General features: G+C 51.4%; 1 protein-coding gene and 1 non-coding gene across 2 annotated transcripts in view; both read right to left on the bottom strand.

The window, feature by feature from the left end:
- Positions 1-25,807, bottom strand: part of SHB (SH2 domain containing adaptor protein B) — a 148,653-nt gene that overhangs the window by 10,278 nt on the left and 112,568 nt on the right. Inside the window, exon 5 of the mRNA XM_025360492.1 lies at positions 19,594-19,713. Within this exon, the coding sequence (XP_025216277.1) occupies positions 19,594-19,713 (120 nt within the window). The remainder of the gene's footprint in view (positions 1-19,593; positions 19,714-25,807) is intronic.
- Positions 7,423-7,484, bottom strand: LOC112608773. Its single transcript, XR_003116064.1, has one exon. It is a non-coding gene; the product is annotated as a U7 small nuclear RNA (small nuclear RNA).

Genomic DNA, 25,807 nt, shown 5'->3' with positions numbered 1-25,807 from the left:
GTGCAGGATGTCGTTGGAGCCTGGGTATAAATCTGCACTCTTTGGCAGGCCCCTCAGATAAGTATGACTTGAAACAGGGGGCTGGCACTAGATTCTAGCTTAATGCATTTTTAAATTTTTAAATGAAGAATAGTGCCTTTCAGAAAACACTGATGCCAATGCAGGACTCAGGGTCCTGTTCTCACCTGCTGGGCAGGAGCCACTGCACCAGTGGCTGCCTGTCTGGTGTGTCTGGTGCATCTGGCTGGCTCTGTGCTGTCTGGGCTGAGCACCGAGCTAGGCTCCCCGTCTGTCTGCTCTGTCATTCATGGCTGCACTGGCAGCCCAGAAGCCATGGATGTGGCTGCAGGAGCATCTCCTCCAGTTGGGCAGCCCGCCTGGCTGGGGTGGGATACCTGGGTTCTGGCACAGCTCTGTGGCTGGGTGACACGGGGCAAGGCATTTACTGCCCTGAGATCGATTTCCTGAAACATCAAGTGTTCTTTCACCACACTCTCTAAGGCACATTGTTGCACACAGGATCCATATGAAAATAGAAAAGGAAGCTGAGCGTGGTGACTCACGCGCTCCTCCCAGCACTTTGGGAGGCCAAGGTGGGAGAATCTCTTGAGCCCTTGAGTTTGAGAGACCAGCCTGGGCAACATCGTGAGACTCCGTCTCTGTAGAAAATTTAAAAATTAGCTGGGCATGGTGGCGCACGCTTGTAGTCCCAGCTACTTGGGAGGCTGAGGTGGGAGGTTTGCTTGAGCCTGGCAGGTTGAGGCTGTAGTGAGTTGTGTTCACGCCACTGCAGTCCAGCCTGGGTGACAAAGTGAGATCCTTTCTCAAAAAACAAAACAGAAAAGGAACTAAACAGGAAACTGGTCATAGATGGTCAGTGGCATTTATTAAGTGTCTACTGTGTGCATTGCTCTGTATGCAACATTTCTGAGGGAGACAAGACACCAACCAGATACTTTGAGATCATATGGTTCCCTGCCATCATTTTACAGATGACACTGAGGCTCAGAGAAGGGCAGAGGTTTACTCTCTTTCTACAATAAAGCCCCCTGCCCCATGCCTCTATTGTGGAGGATTCTCTGGCAAGACCAGCAGACTGAATCTGCAGTAATGGGGTACTGGGGTGGGAGATGAGGCAGGGGGAGGGGGCATGCAGGGAGGGGAAGGAAGCAGCAATGCCCCCCGCTCCTCATTTCTCATCCCGAGTCACCCCATGGACCCTGGCTCTTGCTAAAGCACGGTGCTCACCCTCACCAGTCTTCCTGGCCCACCCTGGTGGGGGCCTCCTCACCAACTGACCAAGGGTGTTCACCAGCACAGCAATGAAGCGGACTCACTATCCACAAAGCACCTGATCCAACTTACAGTTTTATTTAAGAAAAAAAGTAAAGATGAGAAACTCAACAATCCTTATCAAAACCCCAATGTCACTCTTCACAGCAAAAGAAGAAAACAATCCTAAAATTCATGTGGAACCATAAAAGACCCTGAGTAACCAAACCAATGCTGAAGAAGAAAAAGTTAGAGGCATTGCACTTCCTGATTTGAAATTATATTACAAAGCTATAGTAATCAAAACAGTATGGTACTGGCATAAAAACAGACACAGAGACCAGTGCAACAGAACAGAGATCCCAGAAACAAATCCAAACACATATGGGTCAACTAATTTTTGATGAGGGTACCAAGAACACACAATGGAGAAAAGATAATCCCTTCAATAAATGGTGCTAATAAAATAGATTTCCATATGCAAAATAATGAAACTGGACCTATATCTTCTATTATATACAAAAATCAACTCAAAATGGATAAAAGACCTAAATACAAAAACAGAAACTATAAAACTCTTAGAGCTTAGGGGAAAAGCTCCTGGACACTGGCCTTGGCAATGATTTTTTTGGATATCATATCAAAAGCTCAAAATAAATACATGGGACTATATCCAAGCTCCTGCACAGTAAAAGAAACAATAAGATGAAACAGCAGCCTACAGATTGGGAAAAAATATTTGCAAACCATATATCTGATAAAGGGTTAACATCCAAAATTTATAAAGGACTCACACAACTCCATAGTGGAAAAACAAATAACCTGATTACAAAATGGGCAAAAGACCCAAACAGACATTTCTCCAAAGAAGACGTTAAAAAAATGGCTGACAGGTATATGAAAAGGTGTTCAACATCAGCAATCATCAGGGACATGCAAGTCAAAACCACTATGAGGTATCACTTCATACCCAGTAGAATGGCTATCATCAGAAAGTCAAAAGATAACAAATGTTGGCTAGGATGCGGAAAAAAGGAAACTCTTATACACTGTTGGTGGGAATGTAGACTGGTACAGCCATTATGGAAAACAGTAAGGAGCTTTGTAAGGAAATTAGAAGTAGAACTACATTATGACCTAGTGATCCCTTTTCTGGGCATATACCCAAAGGAAATAAAATCACCATCTTGTAAAGACATCTGCACTCCATGTTCACTGCAGTGCCATTCACAGTAGTCAGCATATGAAAACAACTGAAGGTCTGTCAAGGGTGAATGGATAAAGAAACTGTGGTGTATGTATGATAGAATACTATTTGGTCCTAAAAAAGATCTTGTCATTCACCAGACAGGAATAGGCCTGGAGGACACTAGGGGCAGTGAAAAAAGCCAGATACAGAAAGAAAAATACTGTATATGGCCGGGTGTGGTGGCTCACATCTGTAATCCCAGCACTTTGGGAGGCCAAGGTGGGTGAATAACCTGAGGTCAGGAGTTGGAGACCAGCCTGGCCAACACGGTGAAACCCTGTCTCTGCTAAAAATACAAAAATTAGCCAGGCATGGTGGTGGATGCCTGTAATCCCAGATACTCAGGAGGCTGAGGCTGGAGAATCGCTTGAACCCAGGAGGCAGAGGTGGCAGTGAGCCGAGATCGCGCCACTGCACTCCAGCCTGGGCAACAAGAGCGAAGCTCCATCTCAAAAAAAAAAAAAAAAAGAAAAGAAGAAATAAAAAGAAAAATATTGTATGATCTATCTCATTTACACATGGAATCTAAAACAAATACAAATATGTAGAGATAGAGAAAAAAACAGTGGGTCCTTGGGGCAGGGTGGGGATGAGATGGGGAGATGTAGGTCAGAGGGTACAAAGGAGCAGACAAGCAGGATGAACAAGTCTAGGGAGCTGATGCACAACAGGAGGACCACAGGTAATAAACAAATTGTACTTCATATGGGATTCATGCTAGATGAGTAGATGTTAGCTGCTCTAGTCACACACACACACAAAAAGTTAACTATGTAAGGTCGGGGATATGTTAATTTGCTTCACTATAGGAACCTTTTTTGTTTTGCTCTGTTGCCCAGGCTGGAGAGCAGTGGTGAAATCATAACTCACTTTGTAACCCCAAATGCCTGGGCTCATGCAATCCTCCTGCCTCAGCCACCCAAGTAGCTAGGACAACAGGGGTGTGCCACCATGCCTGGCTAATTTTTAAAACTTTTTATAGGAATGAAGTCTCACTATGCTGCCCAGGCTAGTCTTGAACTCCCAGGCTCAAGCAATTCTCCTGCCTTGGCCTCCCAAAGCGCTGGGATTATTGGCAGGAGATACTGCATCCAGCTTATAGTAACCTTCTTACTATCTATATGTATTCTATAACATCATGGTGTATATCTTCATTATACACAATAAACTTTATTTGAAAAGAAAAAAAAAATCCAGAGGGGCCTTTTAAAACTGCAAATTAAGACAGATCTGCAGCTCAAAGGCCACTGCCTCTAACCCAAGGGTGGTTTTTCTTCCCCAATTTCAAAGGCATCTGGTTGGCTGGGAACCACCCAGAAACCCTGCCAAGGACCTTTTGCAAATCATATGAATGACCGTGGTTCCTGGTGGAAAAACTCCCAATAGTTCTTGGGAATCCAGGCCTCAGTTTCTTCATCTGTGAAATGGAGAATAGTATACAATGTTCCCTGAAGTCCACTGAAAGCTAAGTAAAGAGCTCAGAACTGGGTGCTGGGGTCCTGGCTTCTGCCTTCTCAGGCCTTGGTTCCCCCATCTACATGATGAAGAGACAACCTTTGAAGCTTGGCACATAGGAGATGCTCACACCACATGGTAAGGAAGGATATTAAACAAAAGGACTCGCCTTCATTACAAACACCCCAGAGCCCCAGGGCTGGAAGAGGAGTGGAGGTTCTTAAAAAATAGAGTTGATTCAAGTGTGTCCTAGAATGTCCACCAGTACCCAGAGACTTACTTGTTAAGCCTGTGGCCCCCTGGGTCTCTTTGCAACCAAAATCTGTTTTAAACCGCCCTCTAAGAAATTCTGATGCATATTCAAGTTTGAGAACCATCATTCTAGCTCCATCTGATGATGGAAACTCCTCTGTAATATCCACAATATTTACTGTCCAGCTTTGCTACTTACCACCACCACCAGAGAGCTCACTCCCCACCAAGACAACCCCTTCCAAACAGACAGCTTTGCCCATCGTTAAGTTCTTCCATGTCCTGAGCTGAAATGTGACTAACTACAGCTTGCTGAGGTCAGCCCAGCTCCGAGCTCTAGCTCCTGCAGGCCAAGTCCACTGCTTCTGCCCTGCGAAGGTCTCTCAGACAGGAAGACCTGGGCTGCTCTTTTCCAGCTGTCCCCCTGGGGCAGAATTTCCTGCTCTTTCCCATCCTGGTCGCTTCTGCTGCCCGTTCCCCAGGCAGTCACCATCTGTCACACAGTGGGAGCTAGCAACTGAACAGGGTCCTGTGGGGTCTGTCCAGCTTGGCTATCAGCCCTGCTGGCTGGACACAACTCCGTCATTAACACGGACACTCCTGAGCTTTAGCTGAACTCCTTTTTGGGGTCTGCTGACCTCCTGAGTACCCCCCTCTTCCAGCCCCTCCAAAGTCCCAAGAGACAGGGTCTTATTGATATGAAAGTATCATCAGGTATAGCAACACTCGTCTCTTGACCACTCCGAAAGGGGCAGGGGCCAAGAGCTTTTCTGTGGTGGGAAGGGATGGGGGGGTCTTGCTTTGTTGCCCAGGTTGGAGTGCAGTGGTACATTCATAGCTCACTGTAACCTCTAACTCCTGGGCTTAAGTGATCCTCCTGCCTCAGCCTCCTAAGTAGCTTAGGATTACAGGTATGAGCCACCATGCCCAGCTAATTAATTTTAATTTTTTTTTTTATAGAGACCGCATCTCACTATGTTGCCCAGGCTGGTCTTGAACTCCTAGGCTCAAGCAATCCTCCTGCCTTGGCCTCCCAAAGTGCTAGGATTACAGGCATGAGCCACTGTGTCCAGTTGGGCCCAAGAATTTTAAGAAGCAAAAGCCCACTGGCTTTGGCCACACTTGGAAGGTTTGGAAATGGAACTTTGAAAGGTCACTGTCAGTTCTTCGTCGTCTGGGTTCTGGGGGGCAAATCTTCTCATGTTGCACATTCATTCTGGCAGCTTCTTGACAATCTCTTTTCTCAAGGTGGAGAATTTTCTCAAAATTAAATCTCCGGTTCTTTGCTCCCTAATGAAATTGATTTCTGCCTTGACAGACAACAAAGCTTTCATTTTATTATTTGGCTTGGGTTTGACCACATTAATTATTGCTGTTTTTATCCCCCCCAGCACGTCTGCAAGTAATTGAGTTCCACAAAGTTACTTACTCTAGGAACTGACTGCTTCCTGAAAGCACGGCTCCCACAGAAGTAAAACAGGCAACCCTAGCTTCTTCAGAGATGACTATTTTGGTTAGGGTTGGAACAATTCAGAGCAGGAAAATGCATTTTCCTAGCCTGAAAATCTGAACTCAACATGGGGTTATGCGAATATTTGGAGACTGTGAGTCTGAAATGTGGGTGTCCAGGTCACACCATCTCCTGCGTTCGCTGCCTCAGTCATCTTACCATTGATGTATCAGAATCCTACACTGCCTCGAGTTTCTAATCACTGTTACTGGCATCATTCTTCCTGCCTCTGAGAACACTCTGCGGACGCCTGTTCAAGTCAATTCCTAACACCAGCTATACCAGGAGCTAAGAAAAGCCTGCCCAGCACCGTGCAAATGCGTTTCTCCCTGCGAGGTTGTGTTCAGACTCGGTGGGGCATACGCCTTTAGTGCCAGGAGGAAATGATGGGCACACAGCTTGCTCTCTGGCAGACTGGGAGGGCATGAGGGATTGTTGAAGGGATGGAGGGCTGGGATGTGGAGGGCTGGTGGAGCCACAGGTGAGCCCCTCATCTCTCTAAGCCTGTCTCCTTGAGCGTAAAGTGAGGTTGCTGTGGGGAGCCAGAGTTGACTAGGGCTTCAGGGTGTACAAAATCGCGGTCCTGCACCACGATTGCATTTATGCCTCACAACGATCCTGAGATGTAGGAACTATTACTCTCCCCATTGTACAGATGTAGAAATGGAGGCCACACAGCTAGTAAGATGCAGAATGGAGATCTGAACCAGGGAGGGATTCTGGATCCAGGTGGTCTACCTTCTTAGCCACAATACTCTATGCTCTTTCTCTACTGAGCCAGTTAAAGTACCCCCAAGTAACTGAGGCACAGAGAAGTCACAAAGAAATGTTCAAGACAGAGCTGGAACCAGAAAACGGGTTTCCTAACTCCACAGCCAATGAACTTCCTGCTCTGCCTCATTTAAAAAAAAAAAAAAAAAAAAAATCCTCTATTATAGGTCAGGCGACTTTAGGAAGCCAAGGCAGGCAGATCAGCTGAGGTCAGGAGTTCAAGACCAGCCTGACCAACATGGTGAAACCCCATCTCTACTACTAAAAACAAAAAACAAAAATTAGCTGGGCATGGTGGTGCACACCTGTGATCCCAGCTGCTCTGGAGGCTGAGGCAGGAGAATTGCTTGAACTTGGGAGGCGGAGGTTGCAATGAGCCAAGATCATGCCATTGCACTCCAGCCTGGGCGACAGAGCGGGGCTCTGTCTCAAAAAACAAAACAAAACACCATTATAAAAGAGATTCACTGTGGAAAATCCAGAAAACACAAATCCAAAATAAACCAAAAGAAGGTAAAAACCTGCCATTTCATCACCGCAGATAGTGGTTAATCACAATTCGGCATAGTGCCTTTCTATATTTTTCCCACATACATGCGTACAAGCATGTGACATACGGTCACCGACTGGGCTGAACTTTGTGAACTGATTTTATTACAATCATGGCTCATTTTGAATGCTGTGATTATTTTTCTCCTGAATACCATCTCCAAATGTTTCCTGAGTATCTATCCTGTGCCAGGCCCTCTGGGGTGTTGAGATCGAAAGACATGTTCCCAAAGGAACCCTCAGCCAAGAAAGGTTCCTAGCAGATGACAAATCATTTCACACTACAACCCTGAGGGTAAAAATCAGATGTTAGACGGCAAATTTAGAAAGCAAGGTCCCAGGGTTTATGTACCTAGATTTCTTCCTGGGTTTTCTAGTAAAAACTGGAAAACCTGCTGGACAAATTCTAGAAGAGCTATAACATTTTATGCACCTCAGTTTTAAACCTAGAAACAAAAACTGGGTGACATTTTACAAAACAGAGAGAGGCTCTATCACTTCCAAGGGAAAACTGAACAGCCGGCCACCCTAGCCAAGCTGGGACCTTAGGGAGGAAGGACACTGCATAGGCCTTTCCTCTAATCTCCAACCTAAACGTCCTTGTACTTCGCTGTTGCCTCCCCATAACTTCCCCAGTTTTTTCTTCTCAAAAATCTTATCATCTGAAGTCCTCCTCAACTGGCCCCTCCTCTAGGAAGACTTCCAAGATGCCCCTAGTCAGGCTTACTTTCTTCCTCCCTCACTCTGTCCTCTGCCACACCTCTGTCCATCACAGTACTTCCCTACCGTCCTGTCTCCTTGTCTAGACTGTGAGCTTAGAGTCTGATGTGTCTTTGTCTCCTCACCCAGCTGACAGCCCAGGGCACGATAAGAGCTCAGTGGTGAAAACCCTGCTGCTGGCTTGTCTATAAGCCCTGCCCTGAAAGCCTGTGCTTAAAATGTGGCAGGGTGATCGCCAAGCTGCCTGAGGCCATAAGTAGAATGTGGATTTTCCAAAGGAAATGGCAAAAATAAAATAAAATTAAAATTAAAAAATGGTTTTAATTAAAGCATTTGTAATAAGCTGGCTTTGCCAAACCCAATTGTTTCTGATATTCCTCTTGGGTGAAATAATCTTTAAAAAGATAAAGAGAAAAAAAAAAAAAAGCAAAGCATTATTAAAAGTGGCAGAAAACACTTGTGCTGGAAGGAGGATGGAGGCTGCTCACAGCGGAGCTTCCTAGAGAAGGGCAGGCGCAAGACACAGGCCCGTGGATGGAACGGCCTCTGCTCCAGCAGAGGGCAAGGGCGCGTGCGTGCCAGCGTGCCGCACACATAACAAAACCTCATTTTATAGCCCTAACATTTGAACTGCGGGAGCGAAGACAAGGGCTATAAAATTTGACATCTGATTTTATAAATCTGCCTCAAGTACTGACAATGTCTGTGGAGAAAATGAGAGAAGAAAATACAGTGCTTATGGAGCTCCAAAGAGTGATAACCCTGGGGTGGGAGCTGGGACATCTAGGGGCTCTACCAGCAGCCTTCCACAGGACCTCAGGAAGGTCCTCTTCCCTCCCTGTGCCTCAGTTGATCCCACCTGAATGCCAGGGTCTTGACCTGGATGATTCAACTCTCTTTGGGCTCTGACTGCCCAAAGGTCTGGGGAACAGTCAGGCCCTGCCTTAACACTGGGATTTTACCGTGTGAAGTTAGTGGCATCAAGCCCCCACCAAATGCCTCTAGGTAAGGGCCAATCATGTTTCCCGTGGGGCCTTTCCATCACTTAACCAGCTATCAGTAAAATAAGCCCCTACAGCACAAAGGCTGTGCAAACAACCCCACCTGCATCTGTGCAGCCTCTCAGAGTTTACGAGAGCCTCCACTGCCATTGCAAATCTGGGCCTCAGGGCTGGAGGCTGAGACGGGAAGTGACTTACTGGTGACCTCCTGGCTGGTGGTAATGGTGGGATTCAGGCTATGATCCCTGGGCTCCTGGTCACAGCCTTTCTCTCCATGCAGCCACCCTTTCACTGATGGCAGATGTGACGTCTGCAGCTGTCCTCGTAGCCTTCCCTGCAGCACCCTGTATGCCTTCTCCCAAGTCGCCAACCAACTCATTCCCAGATGGCTTTTGCAAAAATATTATTAAATAATTCAAATTAACAAGATGTTAGAAATGTGATTGGAAAGAAATGTTTTTCTCATTTGGAGAGACCACCCAGTGCCTCAGAAGGCAACTGTCCCGGGGCACGAGAGGTCTCCTGGAGATGGACGGGCAGTTGGAATGCTTCCCCGGTGGCGGAGCTGCACAGGCAGATTTATGTGGGCTGATATGAGACAATTAAAAACCGGCTAGAAATGTAATCGGGGCTGCTCAGATGCTGGAGAAGACCAAGGAGCTCCGGTAAAACAAAGGGCAATGCTGCATCCCTGGCTCAGAGGGGGAACCTCAGCCTGTTGACGGGCACATCTGGCACTGCCAGGTTGGGGGGTGGTGCACTGGGCCGTGAACTCAGAGTGAGGCAGAATGAGTGCAGGCACCTCTTGCCTCTGGGTTTTAGGCGGCAGTGGGAAGGGGGAAGCTGAGCTGCGGGGAGTCTGTTTTCCTGGGTCTTTTCCAGGTCTGCATTGCAGCCGGGAATGCCACCATCCACCCAGCTGCTCCGAAATCTGGATGTGGTCCTTGACTCCTCACTCCTTCTCCCTCTCATCAATTCTACCTTCATACGCCTTTCCTTTCTACTCCCACTGCCCTAGTCCTTCGCTCCTGATCTGTCACACACCCAGGGCCAGATAGGGCTCCCTAAACTTCTCTCTCGCCAGCTATGTAGGCCGCCTGCCACTGGCCCCTCTGAATTGGCCTTGGTCTCCTACTTTGCTACCAGATAGTCTCAGCATCATCAGCCTAGCACCTGGGTACAAACGGAGAACTTCTAAGCTTAGCTGGAGCAACTGGCTGAGAAGGGTCAAGAACGAACAGTGGTCCAGGAGCTGGGCAGGGTTAGCCTCTGCCCCTCCCTGACAACATGGCCTTAGGTTTCTAAGCCCCTTTGAGCCTCTGTTTCCTCTTCTGCAAAGTAGGAGCAATGAGTTGTGCTTTCTTCACAGCTGCTTGAGGGCTGGACCCAGAGAAGAAACTAGACTCCTCCAGTTGGGTTATGGATGCTGACACTGTTTGCTTATAGCCAGACAGAACCAGCCCCTCTGGTTTCAGGTCTCTGGGCTTTCTCTATGTCACCACTGCCTGGGGAAAGGTGTCTGAGAAATGTTGGGCACGGGGCTCACGGTCACAGGTGCTGTCAGAAAATCCAGCTTAGGTCCAGAGACGGGGTTGGCCATTGGCTGGACTTCTCAGTGCCTGCCAGAGAGGAATGGGGGTGTTTCTACTCCGAGAGACCCCATAAGGTAGAAAGAGGCCTTGAGCTGTGTTGCAATCTCATCTCTTTAATGCATTAACTGTGACGTAATGTGAACAACAGTCTCTCTTTTTTTGGGGGGGGATGGAGTCTCGCTCTGTCGCCCAGGCTGGAGTGCAGTGGCGCGATCTCGGCTCACTGCAAACTCCGCCTCCCAGGTTCATGCCACTCTCCTGCCTCGGCCTCCGGAGTAGCTGGGACTACAGGCGCCTGCCACCACGCCCGGCTAATTTTTTTGTATTTTTAGTAGACACAGGGTTTTACCGTCTTAGCCAGGATGGTCTCCATTTCCTGACCTTGTGATCCGCCTGCCTCGGCCTCCCAAAGTGCTGGGATTATAGGCATGAGCCACTATGCCTGGCAAGTTTCTTTATCTGTAAAAATGATGGCAATGGTTGCTACTCTTCTCGAACATACTATCACAGTGTGAAAGCTGGCTATTCCCAAATATCAGGCCCTCTGCTGGGCATGCTGACCCGTATCACCTCACTCACACGTTACAGCAGCCCAGAGCGCGTGGCGTGGCAGGATTTACACCTGCTGTGCTAGAGAGTAAACAGAGGGCTCAGAGAATAGGCAGAACTCAAACTAGGGTCTGTCTGAACTCTTCAGAAAGAAGGGTGCAAATCATGGTGACTAGTCTGGGATCCTGTAACTTGTCAGAGGCAGAGCTAGAATTTGAACCCAGGTCTCCCGGGCATAAGCCCAGGGTTGGTCCTACACTCCCCATCCTCACTGCACCAGAATCACCAAAGTCCAGGAGAGGCGCCAGTCTAATGTTGAGGGTGGCATCCTTGGCAATGTTTTACCACCAGCAGGGCACATGTTCTCAGTAATTTCTGAATAAAGGGAAATGTCATCTAATATTCCTCACAATGTCCTCTCGACAGTGCACTCTCTTATCCTGCAAGGCATCTGCACATTCTAAAGTTCACTGTTCTCATTTAGTCCTTGCAAAGAGCGTTGGGGAGTCTCTGTTTTGCCTACAGCAGCGGCTTCTAATTGTGGCATTTCCTTTAAACCTTTTAGAAGGAGAAAACACAAAGCACGCTAATTGAGCAGAAAGTTCATTTTTCCTCCATCAGCGCTGAAAGGACATGAAATCCTCCATGTGGTAAAAGCAAAGAGACACACCCCCTCTTCCCCCATCACCCCTGCTGCCCTGACTCAGGCTGGCTCAAATGCTGCTAGCAAATAGGGCCTGCTGGGAAAGCCAGAGGCAGGCAAGCTTCTTCCTGTCTCTGGGCCTCAGTATCTCTACCTGTTCAATATATTGGACCAGAAAATCGAAAAAGTCTCTTTCTGTTCCCTAAACCCCAAGATTTCTGCCCAGGGTACTCCTAGAGCTGCTACCTTGACTAGCTGCTAACATGCTTCCCTATGAGATGAGGAGGCCAGACCGTAAGTTTGGAAGATGGGCAGGAGAGCTGGAGGCGCAGCAGCATGGTGATGCAAAAGGATACCTGTTGAGTGGTCATCATCTCCAGCTCCTGATGAGCAACCAGGAGGTCAGAGAAGTTTACTCACTCATCCAAAGTCACACCAAAGGACAACGTACAGAGTGCAAGAGAGGTGACAGGTTCAAGAGAGGTTATCCAGGAAGAGGGGCGCCTGGATTGGACTCCAGCTCTGCGAGATTCTCTAGCATGCTTTCCAGCTGTAGCCACATAAAATCTAGAACCCATCATCGTAAAGGAGAGTGGATGCGGGCAAAGATGGAGACTTCCAGGTTGAACCCAGACAATTCGCAATGCACTAGGCCACACCGAGCTCTTTCCCCAACAACCTGTGGCTTTCTGAGGTCTATAATAAAGATACTTGAGCTACCACTGATAGAGTACTCACTATATGGTGGGGCATATGCTAAGCACTTCACATATATTGTCTCTTCATTAATACACCTGTGAAACCCATTTTATAGATGAGAAAACCGAGGCTCAGAGATGTTCAGTCCCTTTGCCCAACACTACCCTGTTAGTATGTGGCAGAGCTGGGTTTCAAGAGCCTAAACCAAGATCCAGAGCCATTGTCTTCACCGCTGTGCAGAACTCCCTCTGTTGGGGGAGCCATGGGGCACACGGCCAGGAGCTCAGGGCCACTGCAACCACAGCTGAGCAGTGTGGGGGTCCCAGGGCAAGCAGTACTGCACCTGAGCTGCACACACCTGCCTTCCCTGAAGTCTGCTCTTAAAAGGCTTCATCACCCCTGCAGGGGCCTGGCTGGGGAATACAGAGACCGACTAAGTCCAGGTATTCTGGAGCTGTGCAGGGAACTCAGTAATGGCCAGGGAGTTCCCACTGTGGCTTTGCAGGGACTGCCCTGGTGGTTCACACATGGGAGCAGGCAACCACCATGGAGCTAAGTGTCTGGAGTCTCAAATGTTAACCCAACAAGGGGATGCCTGGATGGCAGAAGGAAGTGGAGACTTGCTCCCTGCTGATAGATGAGCGGAGAGCAGGCTTTCCTCATATCCCCACTCCCACCGCCCCCTCAAACCTTTATTATTTCTTGCTCCTAGCTGTCAGCAGCAACAAACTAAGATTAATCACTTGCCTGCGTGGACCCAGACATGCCTACTGTTTGAAAACTCTCCCCTTCGCTATATTAATCAATGAAGGGACAGACAAGAGAAAAACAACCCTAACTGCCATGCGCCTCCCAGTGCCCCTCAGCTCTTCTTGGCCCTATTACACCCACCCAACCTCCTCTGGAGCTGCAGGAGGCATTTGCTGGCTGAAGACTAAGTACCCAGCAGTCAACACAAACGCGGCTGCTCTAAGCCAGATACAAATAGATGTCATCAAGCAATCTGAAGGACAGGAGGCATGTTCTTGATAATGTCCTGCTCCTCCTCCCCTCCTCGGAGGAGATGGGACGTTCCTGCCATCCTTGGACTGAGAGGAAAGTGGTCTAGTCACGGAACCCTTAAACTGGAAGCAAGTTTATTAATCAGACCCCAGACCCTCATTTTTTTCGATGCAAGTGGAGAAGACACTTGCCCAAGTCACCCAGTACAGCAGGGACAGCCTGGACTCACCGAGGGCTCTGTCCATTCTGCTGCTTCCATGGTGATTTCTGAAGGCTCTGGAAAAGCTGGGAGAAGCAGAGACTGGTATATACTGAGTACCATCTGTGTGTAGAGCTTACCTGCCAAGCCTTACTTCTTGCTGAGGCAAGCATCCCGTGATGCTCAGGAAGGTGCAGTACCTTGCCTAGCATCAGGCGCGGGCAAAGAGATGGAAGCGGGACTTGGATTCAGTTACCTGACTGCAGAGCCTGTGTTTTCCCTCTCCATCTTGACAAGGGCTGCCTCGGTCTCCTGGGAGGCCTGCCCACGTGCTGTTCACCCTCTGGACTCCTATAACAGGCCCCTCCCCAGCTCCCGGTCTGTGCCAGTTCACGTGGCATGTGTAGGGACATGGCGGGGAACGGGGGATCATTGAGGGGATGCGGAGGCAGAGGCTGTGTCCCTCCTCACCAGTACTCACGGGCCCCCTAGTTCACTCATGGTTCTAGAATACAGCCCTGACAATAGCATTGCATCCTGCTTCAAACCTTCAGGACTCCCTGCTGCCTCACAAGTGAAGCTCCAACCCCTCCACCTGGTGATCAGGGCTACACCTCACTTGGGCTCAGATGAATGTGTCATTTGTTGTTCTTATGCAAGCTCCGCACTGCCCTGTCTCTGGGCCCATTCTCTCTGCAGCCTGCCTTTTCTCCCCTGTCCATGGGTCCAAGACCTGCTCATCCTTCACATTCCCCTTCCTGGTTCCTTCCCTCTTTCATAGCCTGGAACCTTTCACAGAAAGAGTACTTTCTACTTCGGGCAGCCCTGAACACATTCTCCGTGGGTTATAGGCCTAAGTGTCTTCCCTTCCTCGTCAGGCTGTGAGCTCCTGCAGGGCTGCAGCTCATTCAATAACTGACACTGGACAGGGCAGAGCTCACGGGGTGGGCCGGGGAGGCTGTGAACAACCAAGTGCCACAGCATGATGGAAACAGGCCAGACCCCAGAGGTGCCTCCTTAGGTCACATTTGCAAGAGGCCAGGCAATCTGCCTTCAGGGATTAGAAAGCCAAAGGTCCCTCTGTGAGGACCGTATGCGGCCATTACCCCCACTGGCTTTGGGACTCTCACCACCTCAACCGAGCAGGGGCTGGGTCCTTGTTAAAGCTGCTGCCTGCAGAGGCCTCAGAGATGCCACTCAGTGCCCCTTTCCCATGGGTCACACAGGATCCCTGCTCCATGAGGGCAGAGCCTCCAGCAGAACTGGAGGCCACAGCACTCACCCTGCCTCCCGGCTGCCTGCCCCCGGCTACAAGCCCCCCAGTTTCTGAAGTCCTTCCTTCATCTTGTCCACATTCCTTTGCAAAAACTCACCAAAGTAGAACTCGGGATGACTCATTCGCAGGCCAAAGTGCCTGAAGAGCCTTTTAATGAGATTTATTTCAAGGCTTTTCATCCCTTTCCTCCACTGCCAGCCTTTCCAGAGACAGGAAACTGTGTTAAGAGTTTGACATTTTCTTGCCAATTTCTCAGCTCAACCCTTTGCTCCCTGAGGCTGGAGTCAGAGTACCCAGGGGCCAGCGGTGGGCGCCAGGTCAATGAGTTGGCGGGCAGCCAAGGGGGAGAGTTCTGCAGGCAGGAAGGGGTAAGGAAACTGTTCAAGAGTAATCAGGCAGAATCGCTGAAGACGATTCACAGGTGGGGGCCCCCTGCCACGGAGGGGGCTCCGAGATGGGATGAGGTGTGTGCCGGCACCACCGTGGGTTACTGCAAGTGCAGAAAGTTGGGGGGTGGGATGCAGACAGGTGGCAGCTTGGGCTGGTCCAGGGACCTGCCTGGTCACCACAGTGGGAAGCTGTCACCATCTCTGTGGTCAGTGGTCAGCTGCCAGCCAGGCAGCCTTACATCAACCCCGAATCCCTTCTGGGGGTCAGTTTCCCCACCCAGGAAGCAAAGGGATTGGAGTTAATGGGCCTCAAACACTTCCAGGTTTGACATTGGAAGACCTTTCGACTGGGTGTAAGGAATGCTGGGGAGGAGATGGGAGGACACGGCTGGGAGCCCCATGGCCTCCACTCCAGTCTTGGCTCTGCTGTGGACCCTGGCAGGCATTCAGCTTCTCCCAGCCTAAGATGAGGAAGAATATGCCTTGCAGCAGGACCCCGGTGAGTGCACCCTGCACATCAGTGGCCCTATCACTGAGAACTGCATCTCAACTCTTCTGGGAGCCCCTGAGACCCGCCAAGGCTCTCCTGCACCTCCACGTCTCTGCCTGGGCTGTCCCCTCTACCCGAGCTGCCCTGCTAGCCAACCCTGTCTGGGGAACACCTGGCTTCCCTTGAAGGCTCACGTGCAGGCTTCTCCCTGCAGCTTCTCCTGACTCTCTGTGGCAGGGACCGCCCACCCACACCGAGCTCTGGGCTCCCAAGATCCCCTGTGCAGACCTGTGTACAACATGACACAGGTTGGCCTGGCCAGGCTGAGCCCCTGGAGGCTGGGCCTGACTGTTTTCACCTCTGGACTCTCTCTGATGCCCAGCCCAGTGGCTGGTACAGAGGGTTCTGAAAAATACCTGCTGAGGGAAGGGTGGACGGGGTGTCCTCTGAGGCTGAACTCCCCTAGATGCTTTCTTCACCCTAGAACACCCTCAGGGCAGGACAAGCTCACATGAAAATGGCCAGAGGTGGATAACCAGCATAGCTGGAATTCCAATGTCAATTTGCACCAAGCTCCTGACAGTGTCAGGAATGCCATTCCCCACCCACCCCTGCCAGGCAGGCCGTGAGTATCTGAGAGAACAGGCCCCTCACTTGGTGGCTGACAACGATGGTGCTTGCTCCAGGCAGCCAGGACATGCAGTACCAGGACAGCTCCCCTTATGGTTGAGGTGATTCTTTCCAGGGCGTTGCTCCCCAGCCAGCAGTGGGACTGGTCATCGGGAGCTGGGGCTCCTCTGGGAAGCAAGTTTATCTCCCCTGAGTGGGTTACCTGGCTCGGCCATAGGAGGCCTAGCCCAGCCCACCTCCCCAGTTCTGGCATTCTTCAGGGGAAAGCTGGGCAGGTGAGAACACCCCTGGTCTTTGGAGGTGGTGATCTAATGCCTCTAGATCTGCATGCAAAACTAGACTCCCACCTCTAGCTCCTTTGGGTACAGATCAGTCACCCAAATGACAGTTCCTGATAATCAGGTCCACGGGATGGGTACAGGAAGGCAAACACAGAGTCTGATGGTAGAGGCTGCTGGGCTGCCTTCCCAGTCTCCCTCTACCTCCTCCCCTCACCTGGGAGGTGCAGGTGGTCCAGCCCACAGATGGGGACATGGGGAGAGTTAGAGAACCCCCGATGTCATTGGTGGAGGTGGCCTTAGAGCCCATCAAAGCCCAACTCCCCACTGGACAGATGTAGGGCAAGAAACTTACCCCAGGGTCACACAGGGAGCAGTGAGTGGCAGGACAGGACTCCTATCCAGAATTCTGGACAATGGGTCCTTCCTGTGGCTGTTAAAAATGGACTTCAATCAAACTGCAGGGCTGACCCCAGAAAACAGGGGCAGGGTAATGGGAATCACACTAGATAACACTGACACGGCGCTGGCTGGGCTGGGGACGCTGTCTGTCAGCAGCTCATTGCCATACCCAGTGCACAGATGGCCAAGGCCATAAGGCCAGTGAGTGCAGGAAGCCAGGCATGAGGCCTGTCCCCTGCCTTACCCACCAAACGCAGCCGGGCCCTCGGGACTACATGCCTACGCTGTGAGGGTAGAATCAACGTGTCGTCAAGGGCGGTCCTACGTCTAGGGAATGGCACACCCCAGCGAGGAGGGGAAACGATGCTCCTGGCCCTCTGAGCCCCACTGTGAGCTGGCATCTGGGCCTGCTTTTATAACTGAGGGTGCACTGCATAGGGGATTGAGAATTCCGCAGGAGACAGCTGGTGCTATTACTTCTGCCACTGGGTCTAGGTTCCTTGTGTGCTCCCTGGTTGGGACCTCAGCCCTGGCACATCCTGGGTACTCAATAGGCTGCTATTCCCTCGAAGGCAGGTCTGCACTGGAGTCACCACAGGGCCCCAGTGCCAGCCAGGCAGGCCCTCAGTTCAGGGGCTCAGCACTTCCCCTCTGCCTGGATGAACATGAAGCTGGAGCAGCTGATGGGGCTCTGGCCCTCCAGGATGAATGGACAGGCTTGGCATGGAGTGCTCTGTCCAGTCCTCCCTGCTCCTTTCGTGGAGTCCCCTCCAAGCCAGGCCCCCAGCCACGGGGATTCCAGGAGGAATGAGGTTCACTGAGGAACTCAGAGACAGATGGGGAGGGAGACAGAGTAACAAGCCCAAATGACCAGTGCCCCAGAGGGTCCCTGGAGCACTGAGGAAGCCCAGTACGCAGGGAAGGCCGGTGACACTGAGTCCTGTCGCTGATGCCACCTGCTTCCTTTACCTCTCACAGCCCAGAAGAGTGCCACTCACCTCGATGGCGCCATCAGCACGCCTGGTGACATGCACACCCCCCTGCTGCTGCCCTCTCCTCAGTCCAATTCCGCTCCTCTGGTTTCAGCCAGTCCTGCCCAGCCCCAGAGGCAGTTTAGCACATTGAACTTTCCTTGGCTGCCATAACCGATCCGATTCTTTCAGTCACCAGGTCTGATGGCAGACAATGAATTACGCAGGCACCAGCAGCCTGGAGAAGAGCAAAGTACCTATCTCTTGTTTGTCTGGAGTGCCCTACCCGCTGGCTAGAAGTCCCCTCTGCATCCTCTCTGGTTAGGCGGTGGTCCAGCCTTTGGTCTTCTTCCCCCAGTGATGACAGGCTCACTACCTCGAGGCCGCTTGGGTAGCTCTAATTCTTGATCTGCTCTGGCTGTTAGGAAGTTTTTCCTCTTGCAGAGCTGGAATCTGTCTATCCATCATCTGCCCAGAAGTCCCTAATCTGCTCATTGGTTCCCTCTGCCCTGACAGTCCTTGAGAGACGCATGGTCCCCACCCCGTGTCCACATGCTCTCTCTTCTCTAGGTGGACTCCCAAAGCCTGTGTGCCATGCCCTGCCCGCCTCTGCCCGTGCCTGCCGCCCTCCTGACTCTGCAGTTTGTCATTGTCCCTTTCAGGGCAAAGCCCAGAAAATGCGGGGGGAAGAGTCAGTCATCAGCAGAGAACACAGGCCAGTTTCACCCTCCTTGGTTTTACTGAAGCCTCTGTCTACATGGCTGGCATGTGTGTGGGCTCTCCTGACAGCTGTGTCCCCGCAGGCCTGCTCTCCCTCCCATGGCCTCTAACAGCGGTAAGTGGGACAGAGAGGATGCCAGGCAGAGGGCTTCACTGCTTCTGGGGGGTCTGTGGGTCTGTGCTGGCTGAAGAGCCTGGGTTTATACCCCAATTATGTCACCAGCTATGTGTCCTTGGCAAATCTGTCCTTTCTCTGGGCCTCAGTTTTTCTGCAAAATGGGTTTAGACATTATTTTGGGTCCCGTCCAGCAACAGCACCCAACTAAAACACCCTTTTCTTATTTCTGGACCTGCCCATCCTGACAGAAAAGCCTCACAGGTCAGAAAGATCTGAGAGTTTCCAAAGCTGCCACAGGCAGTAACACCAGCTCTTCCCGGCGCTCCTCCTAGACTTTGCGCGAACCCAAACTCAGGCCCACCCAAACTGCAAGCCAGAGCACTAGGAAAGGGTCATGCTCACAGTGGCAGAGAGTTACGGGCTGGTCACAAGTCTTGGCCCAGCCACTTGGGCCAGTCACACCCCCCTCCGTGAGCCTGTTTACTCATCTGCAAACTGGGGACAATATGTTCTTCAAAAAAATGAAAGGACCGTCGTGGGCTCTGAGAGAGGGATGAGGCATGCTAGGAGCTTCGTACCACCCCGCCTCACAGCAGATGTGAAAGCTATTCTCGGATAGTTAATATAAAATCCTAGGAAAAGGCCCCTCGTCTTCTGGGAGGGCAGCACCGGCAAACATAAAAACTCCTCTGTATCCCAGGAGAATAGGATCAAATCGAAAAACCCAGGCTTGAAATAACGTGTGCTGGCAAGTTTCCCAGGGGACACTGGCGGGTCTTTCCACCACAGGCACAGTGACCAGCCGTGCTCGCGGAGGCTGCCGAGGAGGGCTGGGGGTGCTCGGGGTGGCACTCACCTCAGGGAGAGGGAGTAGTCATGCTTGCTGGTCTGGCTGTTCCGGACAAGGTAGCTACACTCCTTGCAGAGTCGAAGCAGGTTCTCAGCGTCTCCTCTGCTGATGGCTCCATGATACCATCTGTGGAGAGGGCAGAGAGCAGTCAGAGCCCAGCATGATGGGATTCCCATGGCCCTAACCTGCCTTGGGAGGCTCAGCACCCGCAGGGAGCCTCCCTACACAAGCAGGCATGCACTGGTTCATTCCGTGGGTATCCACTGCCCGCCTGCTGCTGCCAGGTCCTGGGGAAAGCAGAGCAAACAAAACCCAGTCTCTTTTCACAGGAAGCTTACGCTCTGGTGCAGGGAGTCAGGCCACAGACACTCAAGTCATCACAGAGCACACAGTGTGAGGACAGGCACCATGGAGATGAAGTGGCATAGGGTCATGTGGCTGGGGGCTAGTGGGGGACTATTTCAGGCAGGGTGGCCAGGGAGGCCTTTTCAAGGTGCAGTGGCTCATGCCTGTAATCCCACCACTTTGGGAGGCCGAGGCGGGTGGATCACCTGAGGTCAGGAGTTCAAAACCAGCCTGGCTAACATGGCGAAACCCCATCTCTACTGAAAATACAAAAATTAGCCGGGCGTAGTGGTGGGCGCCTGTAATCCCCCTTACTTAGGAGGCTGAGCCTGGAGAATCACTTGAACCTGGGAGGCAGAGGTTGCGGTGAGTTTAGATCACACTACTGCACTCCAGCCTGGAAGACAGAGCAAGGCTCTGTCTCAAAAAAAAAAAAAAAAAAAAAAAAAAAGAAAAGAAAAAGAAAAGAAAAAAAAGAAGAAAAAAAGTGACATTTCAGTGTAGACCTGCAGGAGGGGAGGAGGGAAGCCAGAGAGGAGCTTTCTTGGTAGACAAATCAGCAGCAAAGGCCAAGGCAGAAAACTGCCTAGAGTGCTCTGGAAACAGCCAGGGGCCAGCATGGACAGACAGAGGCAGCAAGGGGAAGGGGTGGGCAAGAGGTCTGGAAATGGGGCTGCAGCAGGGGCTTTTCTCTGTTTGAGCAACAGGGAAACCATCAGAGGGTGCTGACGGGAGGGCCACGCTCTGACTCAGGGATGTGTGCAGCGACACGGATGGTGGGCAGTGAGGTAGCTGTCCGTGCTCCTGCCAGATGGCTCTAGTGCCACTTGAGCCTGTGGGAATCCCAGCATTACTGCTCCCAGACACCCAACATGCCAGAGGAGGGCAGGCGGCAGAATCTGAGGAGAGGAGTGCCATGCAGAGGGCCCGACTCATCCCCCATCTCCCATCAGAGGAGGAAATGGGCACAATAATTTTCTTTCTTTTTTTTGAGACGGGGTTTCATCCTGTCACCCAGGCTGGAGTGCCGTGGTGCAATCACAGTTCACTGCTGCCTCAAACTCCAGGGCTCAAGCAATCCTCCCGCCTCAGCCTCCAGAGTAGCTGGGATTACAGGTGCGTGCCACCACACCTGGCTATTTTAAAATCTTTTCTAGAGACAGGGTCTCACTATGTTGCCCAGGCTAATCTCGAATTCCTGAGCTCAAGTGACCCTCCCACCTCACCTCCCAAAGTGCCAGGATTACAGGAGTGAGTCATTACATCTGGCCTGATTTTCCTTTTGTGTGTGTGTGTTTCTTTTTTTTTTTTTTTTTTTGGTTTTTAGAGACAGGTTTTCACTCTGTTGCCCTGACTGAAGTGCAGTGGTGTGATCATGGCTCACTGCAGCCTTAAACTCCTGAGCTCAAAGGATCCCCCTGCTTCAGCCTCCCAAGCAGTGGGACTATAGGCACGCACCACCAAGCCTGGCTCACTGATTTTCACGACTGGAAGAGCTAACAGTAAAACTGCAGGGCAAGAATAAAGATCCTCATTGCCCATGAGTGGACACACTCAAAATACATTCCTGTTTACATGATGGTCTCTGTGGGGCAGTGGAGGGGGTGAGACTGAGCCATGAGAGGCAGAGGCACTGAGCATTACCATGGCTGGAGTGTGCTTTGTCCACAGAGACAAAGATGCTGCTCCAAATGGTGGCTCTGCTGCCCGCTGGCCAGGCAAGCCGCTGACCAGGTGGCTTCTATTACGGGAGGATCATGCCAACCTCTCTTGGGTTGTGAGAATGTAACAAATGGCCCCACAGAAAGGGCTAATGTAGAGCCTGATGTGGGGCGAGTCTTAACCGACGGCAAATGCAGCATTAGTAGAAAGAGACTGCCCTCCAGACCACGTGGTGACATTCCCATTTACAATGGTTGCAGGCCCCTGCCCATCCAGAGGCTGCATTTTACATTTCCAGGTGCAAGTGGGGATGCTGCCTCCCGGTGCCTGTCTCAGAGTGTCCTGCAAACCGTGCCCCTGAGAGTTCCAGCACTGACATTCTCCTCAGAGAAAAACCCACACCGCCCATCCCCGTGCAATTCCCCCCACTCACAAGGCAGAGCTCAACAGTTAGTAGCAGTGGCCACAGCAAAATTAAAACCCTAAGAGAAAAAATCAACTTTAAAGTCAAGGACTGGAGAGTAAATGTGAGTGTCCTTGTCCAGTGGGAATGTGGCCAAGCGGTGGATGGTCCAGGCGGTGGCCACCAAGCTGGACATCCGGAGGGGAGACCTTCTAGGGAAGAAGGCAGGAAGAGCATGCAGACCACAGACCCCATTCTTTCTAAAGGTACAGAGAAATATGTAGAGAGGAACGTGAAGTTGGGGAATGCATGGGTTGCCACAATTAAAACACCACAAGTAAAACATTTCCTGAGACATGAAGGCCCATGTTATGCTTTAGAAAGGCTACATGGCTGTAATCAGGAGAAACAAAGACAGCACTGACTTCGGAAGTAGGAGTTAACAGGTTTGGGAAGGCTGTGTCCTCTGGGAGATTTCACTGTGTAACACACCCTCAGTGAATGGACAAAAACGTTTTATTAGAAAAACAAGTCCCAGCCATTTGAAGCTGAGCCGTCCTCAGGGAAAGGCCTAGAAGTGGTCCCTGGGGAGGTGCTGCCTGCCGTCCACCCTCCCTGAGCTCAGGAGCAAGCCCTGCTCTGAGGGGGGGCACGGCCTCTGGATTCTTGTTAAGGGGAATCCGGGTGGTTAACACGATAAGCTACCAGTCCCTTCCCCAACCGCTCCACACAGAGGCAAGGGCAGGGGACAAGGGGCTGAAAAACAAAGGAGAGAAGGAGCAGAGGGTGCTGGATCTGGAGGCCAGGCCGGCACTGGCCAGCCTGTCAGCAGGAGGCTGGAGACCAGGAGTCAGGCTGGGCTGGGCGATCCTGTGGGGGGCTATGGCCAACTGTTGGGCCCACGTAGGCCTTGCTTCACCTGGAAAGAGAATCCAGGCAGGAGGTCATCTCAGGGATGGGCTGGACCTCATGGGGTTGGCCAGTCAGGTCAGAACCAGGGGGATTAGGGAGACTCAACTTTCGTCCCTCACCCCAGCCAATACCCATGAGCTCATCCAATATTTACTCACCACTCACCATATCCTTGATCTCACGGGGCTGACGGAGGGAGAGAGAGAGTCAACAGAGAGATACAGGAAACAATTCCAGATAGTGACGAGGGCTATGCAGGCATCCTGGGGTTACGAAAAGGCAGTGACTGGGGTTGGGTGAGATGCCTGCTTAGAAATGAACAGACAGGGGAGGCCCCTGAGGAGATGACATGTGGCCTGAGAACATGAAAAGGAGCCAATTGTGAAGAGCTAAAGAAAACATCTTCTCTGCAAAAAAGGCAGCAAGTGCAAGAGTCCTGAGGTAGGAATGCGATTGGCACTCACAGAGCAGAAAGGCGGCAAGAACGGCCCAGGCACTGTGAGCAGCGGGCAGGAGGTGGGCCCAGTTCTTGTGCCCAAGAGGAGAAGTTTGATTTCATCCTCAGCAGTAAGAGTCTTAAGAGATGTTTGCCCTGGGAAATCTTACAGACGGTCAGTCAGTTTGGCCTGAGAAGGGGTCAGAGAAGACAAGTCAGGATGCCAGTGCAGTAGTTCACATGGCAGGTGGCTGTGGAGGTGGAGGAATGATGGATTCTGGTCGTCCTTTGGAGGGAACACTGGCAGAATTTGGTAAAGCAACAGATGCTGGTGTCCGGCAAAAAAAGGAATTACGATGATGCCGGGTTTGTGGCTTGAGCCACACCTAGTTAGATGTGACACCTAGTTAGATGTGTTTATGGAGGTGTGGAAGCTGGGGGAGGAGCAAGTTTTGAGGAGAAGATCAGAAGCCCAGTTTTGAACACGTTAAGTTTGAGATGCCCACTTGTCAGCCAAATGGAGATGCCAGGAAGCAACTGGACGTAGGAGTCAGGAGCTCTGGGAGAGGTGTGGGCTGGTGCTATGCATCTGTGAGTCACCACCAGGATCCTGGGAGAGACAACCCAGGGAGAGCACGTAGTTGGAGACTGAGCCCTGCAAAGTCGGACCTTCAGGTCAAGAAGAAGCAAGGAGCCAGCAGAGGAGATGGAAGAATGGCCACGGAGGCAGGAGGAGCACCAGGCCCAGAGGCCCAGAAGGAGAGTGGTCAACTGTGGTGACTGCCACGGAGGACAGAGGGGGTCGTCTGGGGACCCAGGCTGGTTGTGGTGGGTGAGAGAGAAGGGGAGGTGACAGAGAGGGGAGAAGTGCTGGCAGCTCTTTGGATACTGTTCATTCATGCAACAGCTATTTATTCAACACCTGTTACGTGCTGGGCACTGTTCTGGGCACAGGGGATGCAGTGGTGACTTAGACAAGTTCCTGCCCTCATGGAGTTTCTGTTCTCAGCAGTGGCAGTACCTAGAGAGGAATGTTAGGTCAAGGTTTTTTTTGTTTTTTTTTTTTTTTAACTTATGTTGGCAAAGTTTGTTACTGAGACATGTTTATACACTGATGGTAATGATGGAGGAAGGAAGAGGGGTGTGTGTGGGGCTGCCTCCAGGAGGCAGTGGGGACAGACCCTGAGCACTGGAGCAGCCTTTCTGCTGTCCCAGGAGGCAAGGCAGGTGGTATGGGCACCTAGGCAGATGTGTGCCTGCCCATCCACGGCCACCCCATGTGACCCGGGGCATACCCCCAGTGCCTCGGTCTCCCCTCCTACCTCCCTCTGTGCTAGGGTGGAGGAGAGGTTCAGACCGGAAGGCGCCTCCTGAACTCTAAAGCAGCATCAGTCCAGCGGGGGATGAGGTGATCCTCTTTAGTGGGGTCATCAGGCTCTATCCAAAGTGGGATTTTACCTTAAGCACACCCCTTGGGTGATGAGTCAGGACTTCTGACTCATCTTGGGGAGTTAATCGTGGAGAGATGAGACGATGGGAGAGGAAAAGCCAGTCATGACGCTGGACTTGGCTGGGGGCCTCATCAAGCGGGAATGGGAAAGGAAAGGCAGCCCAACTCCCCCCGTCTTGCGATGAAGGCTGAGTCCGGGGATGGGAGAGGGCAGGCTGGGCCCAGACTGACCCCGGCAGATCTGGCCATTGCTGGTCAGGACGCACGCCGAACGTCTGTGGGTCACAGTTTGTTGATTAAAAGTACACAGTTTGATCAGAAATAAGCAAAACCTGCCAGATGATCTGCACAGCTGTGAGACATGATTCACAGCACCGGCTAGGAGCACCCCCACCCCCCACCCCCCGCCCATGCGCCCTGTACTGCAGGAGTGGAGCACTCACAAAGGTGGCAGAAGCCTCCAGAGGTGACAGCACTTGCTTAAAAGGGCGGCATATGACGTCATTCGGAAAACCCTGCATCCTGCTCACCGAGTGAGAATTTCCTGTGAGGGGATGCCCTGCTGGCCATGCCAAGACCAGAATCCCCGGGCCAAGACAAACACAGTACATGACACACACCAGGGAGGGCTCACGAACCGTGCGTGGTGTCAGTGAGTCTTGTGGCCTTATGTGTGCCTACTCAAAGGGTGGGAAGAGCAAAGAGTAAGTGGAGGACAGAGGAGGGGAGAGGGTAGGGACTGGGTCACGAGGTTGGGGGCACTCTGACCCATGAGTCCTTGCCAAGGCTCTGCACCCCTCTGGGCTCTGATGTTCTCATCTAGGCAATGGGCTAACAACCCTTTACTGTACATTTTCTTGTTTAAGCAGACAAGACACCTGAGGACACCAGCGCAAGTCCTGCACCTGCTTTGTCAAGTTCCTGGAGAAGCTCATTCTAATCCAGGTATGAGGCACGGTTAGAAACTGAAAACATAGTTTGGGGACAATTCACAGAATGAATGGCAGGCTAG

The sequence above is a fragment of the Theropithecus gelada genome, chromosome 15 (genome assembly GCF_003255815.1).
Source record: "Theropithecus gelada isolate Dixy chromosome 15, Tgel_1.0, whole genome shotgun sequence".
NCBI lineage: Eukaryota > Metazoa > Chordata > Mammalia > Primates > Cercopithecidae > Theropithecus > Theropithecus gelada.
This window is presented reverse-complemented; position numbering and strand designations above follow the sequence as displayed.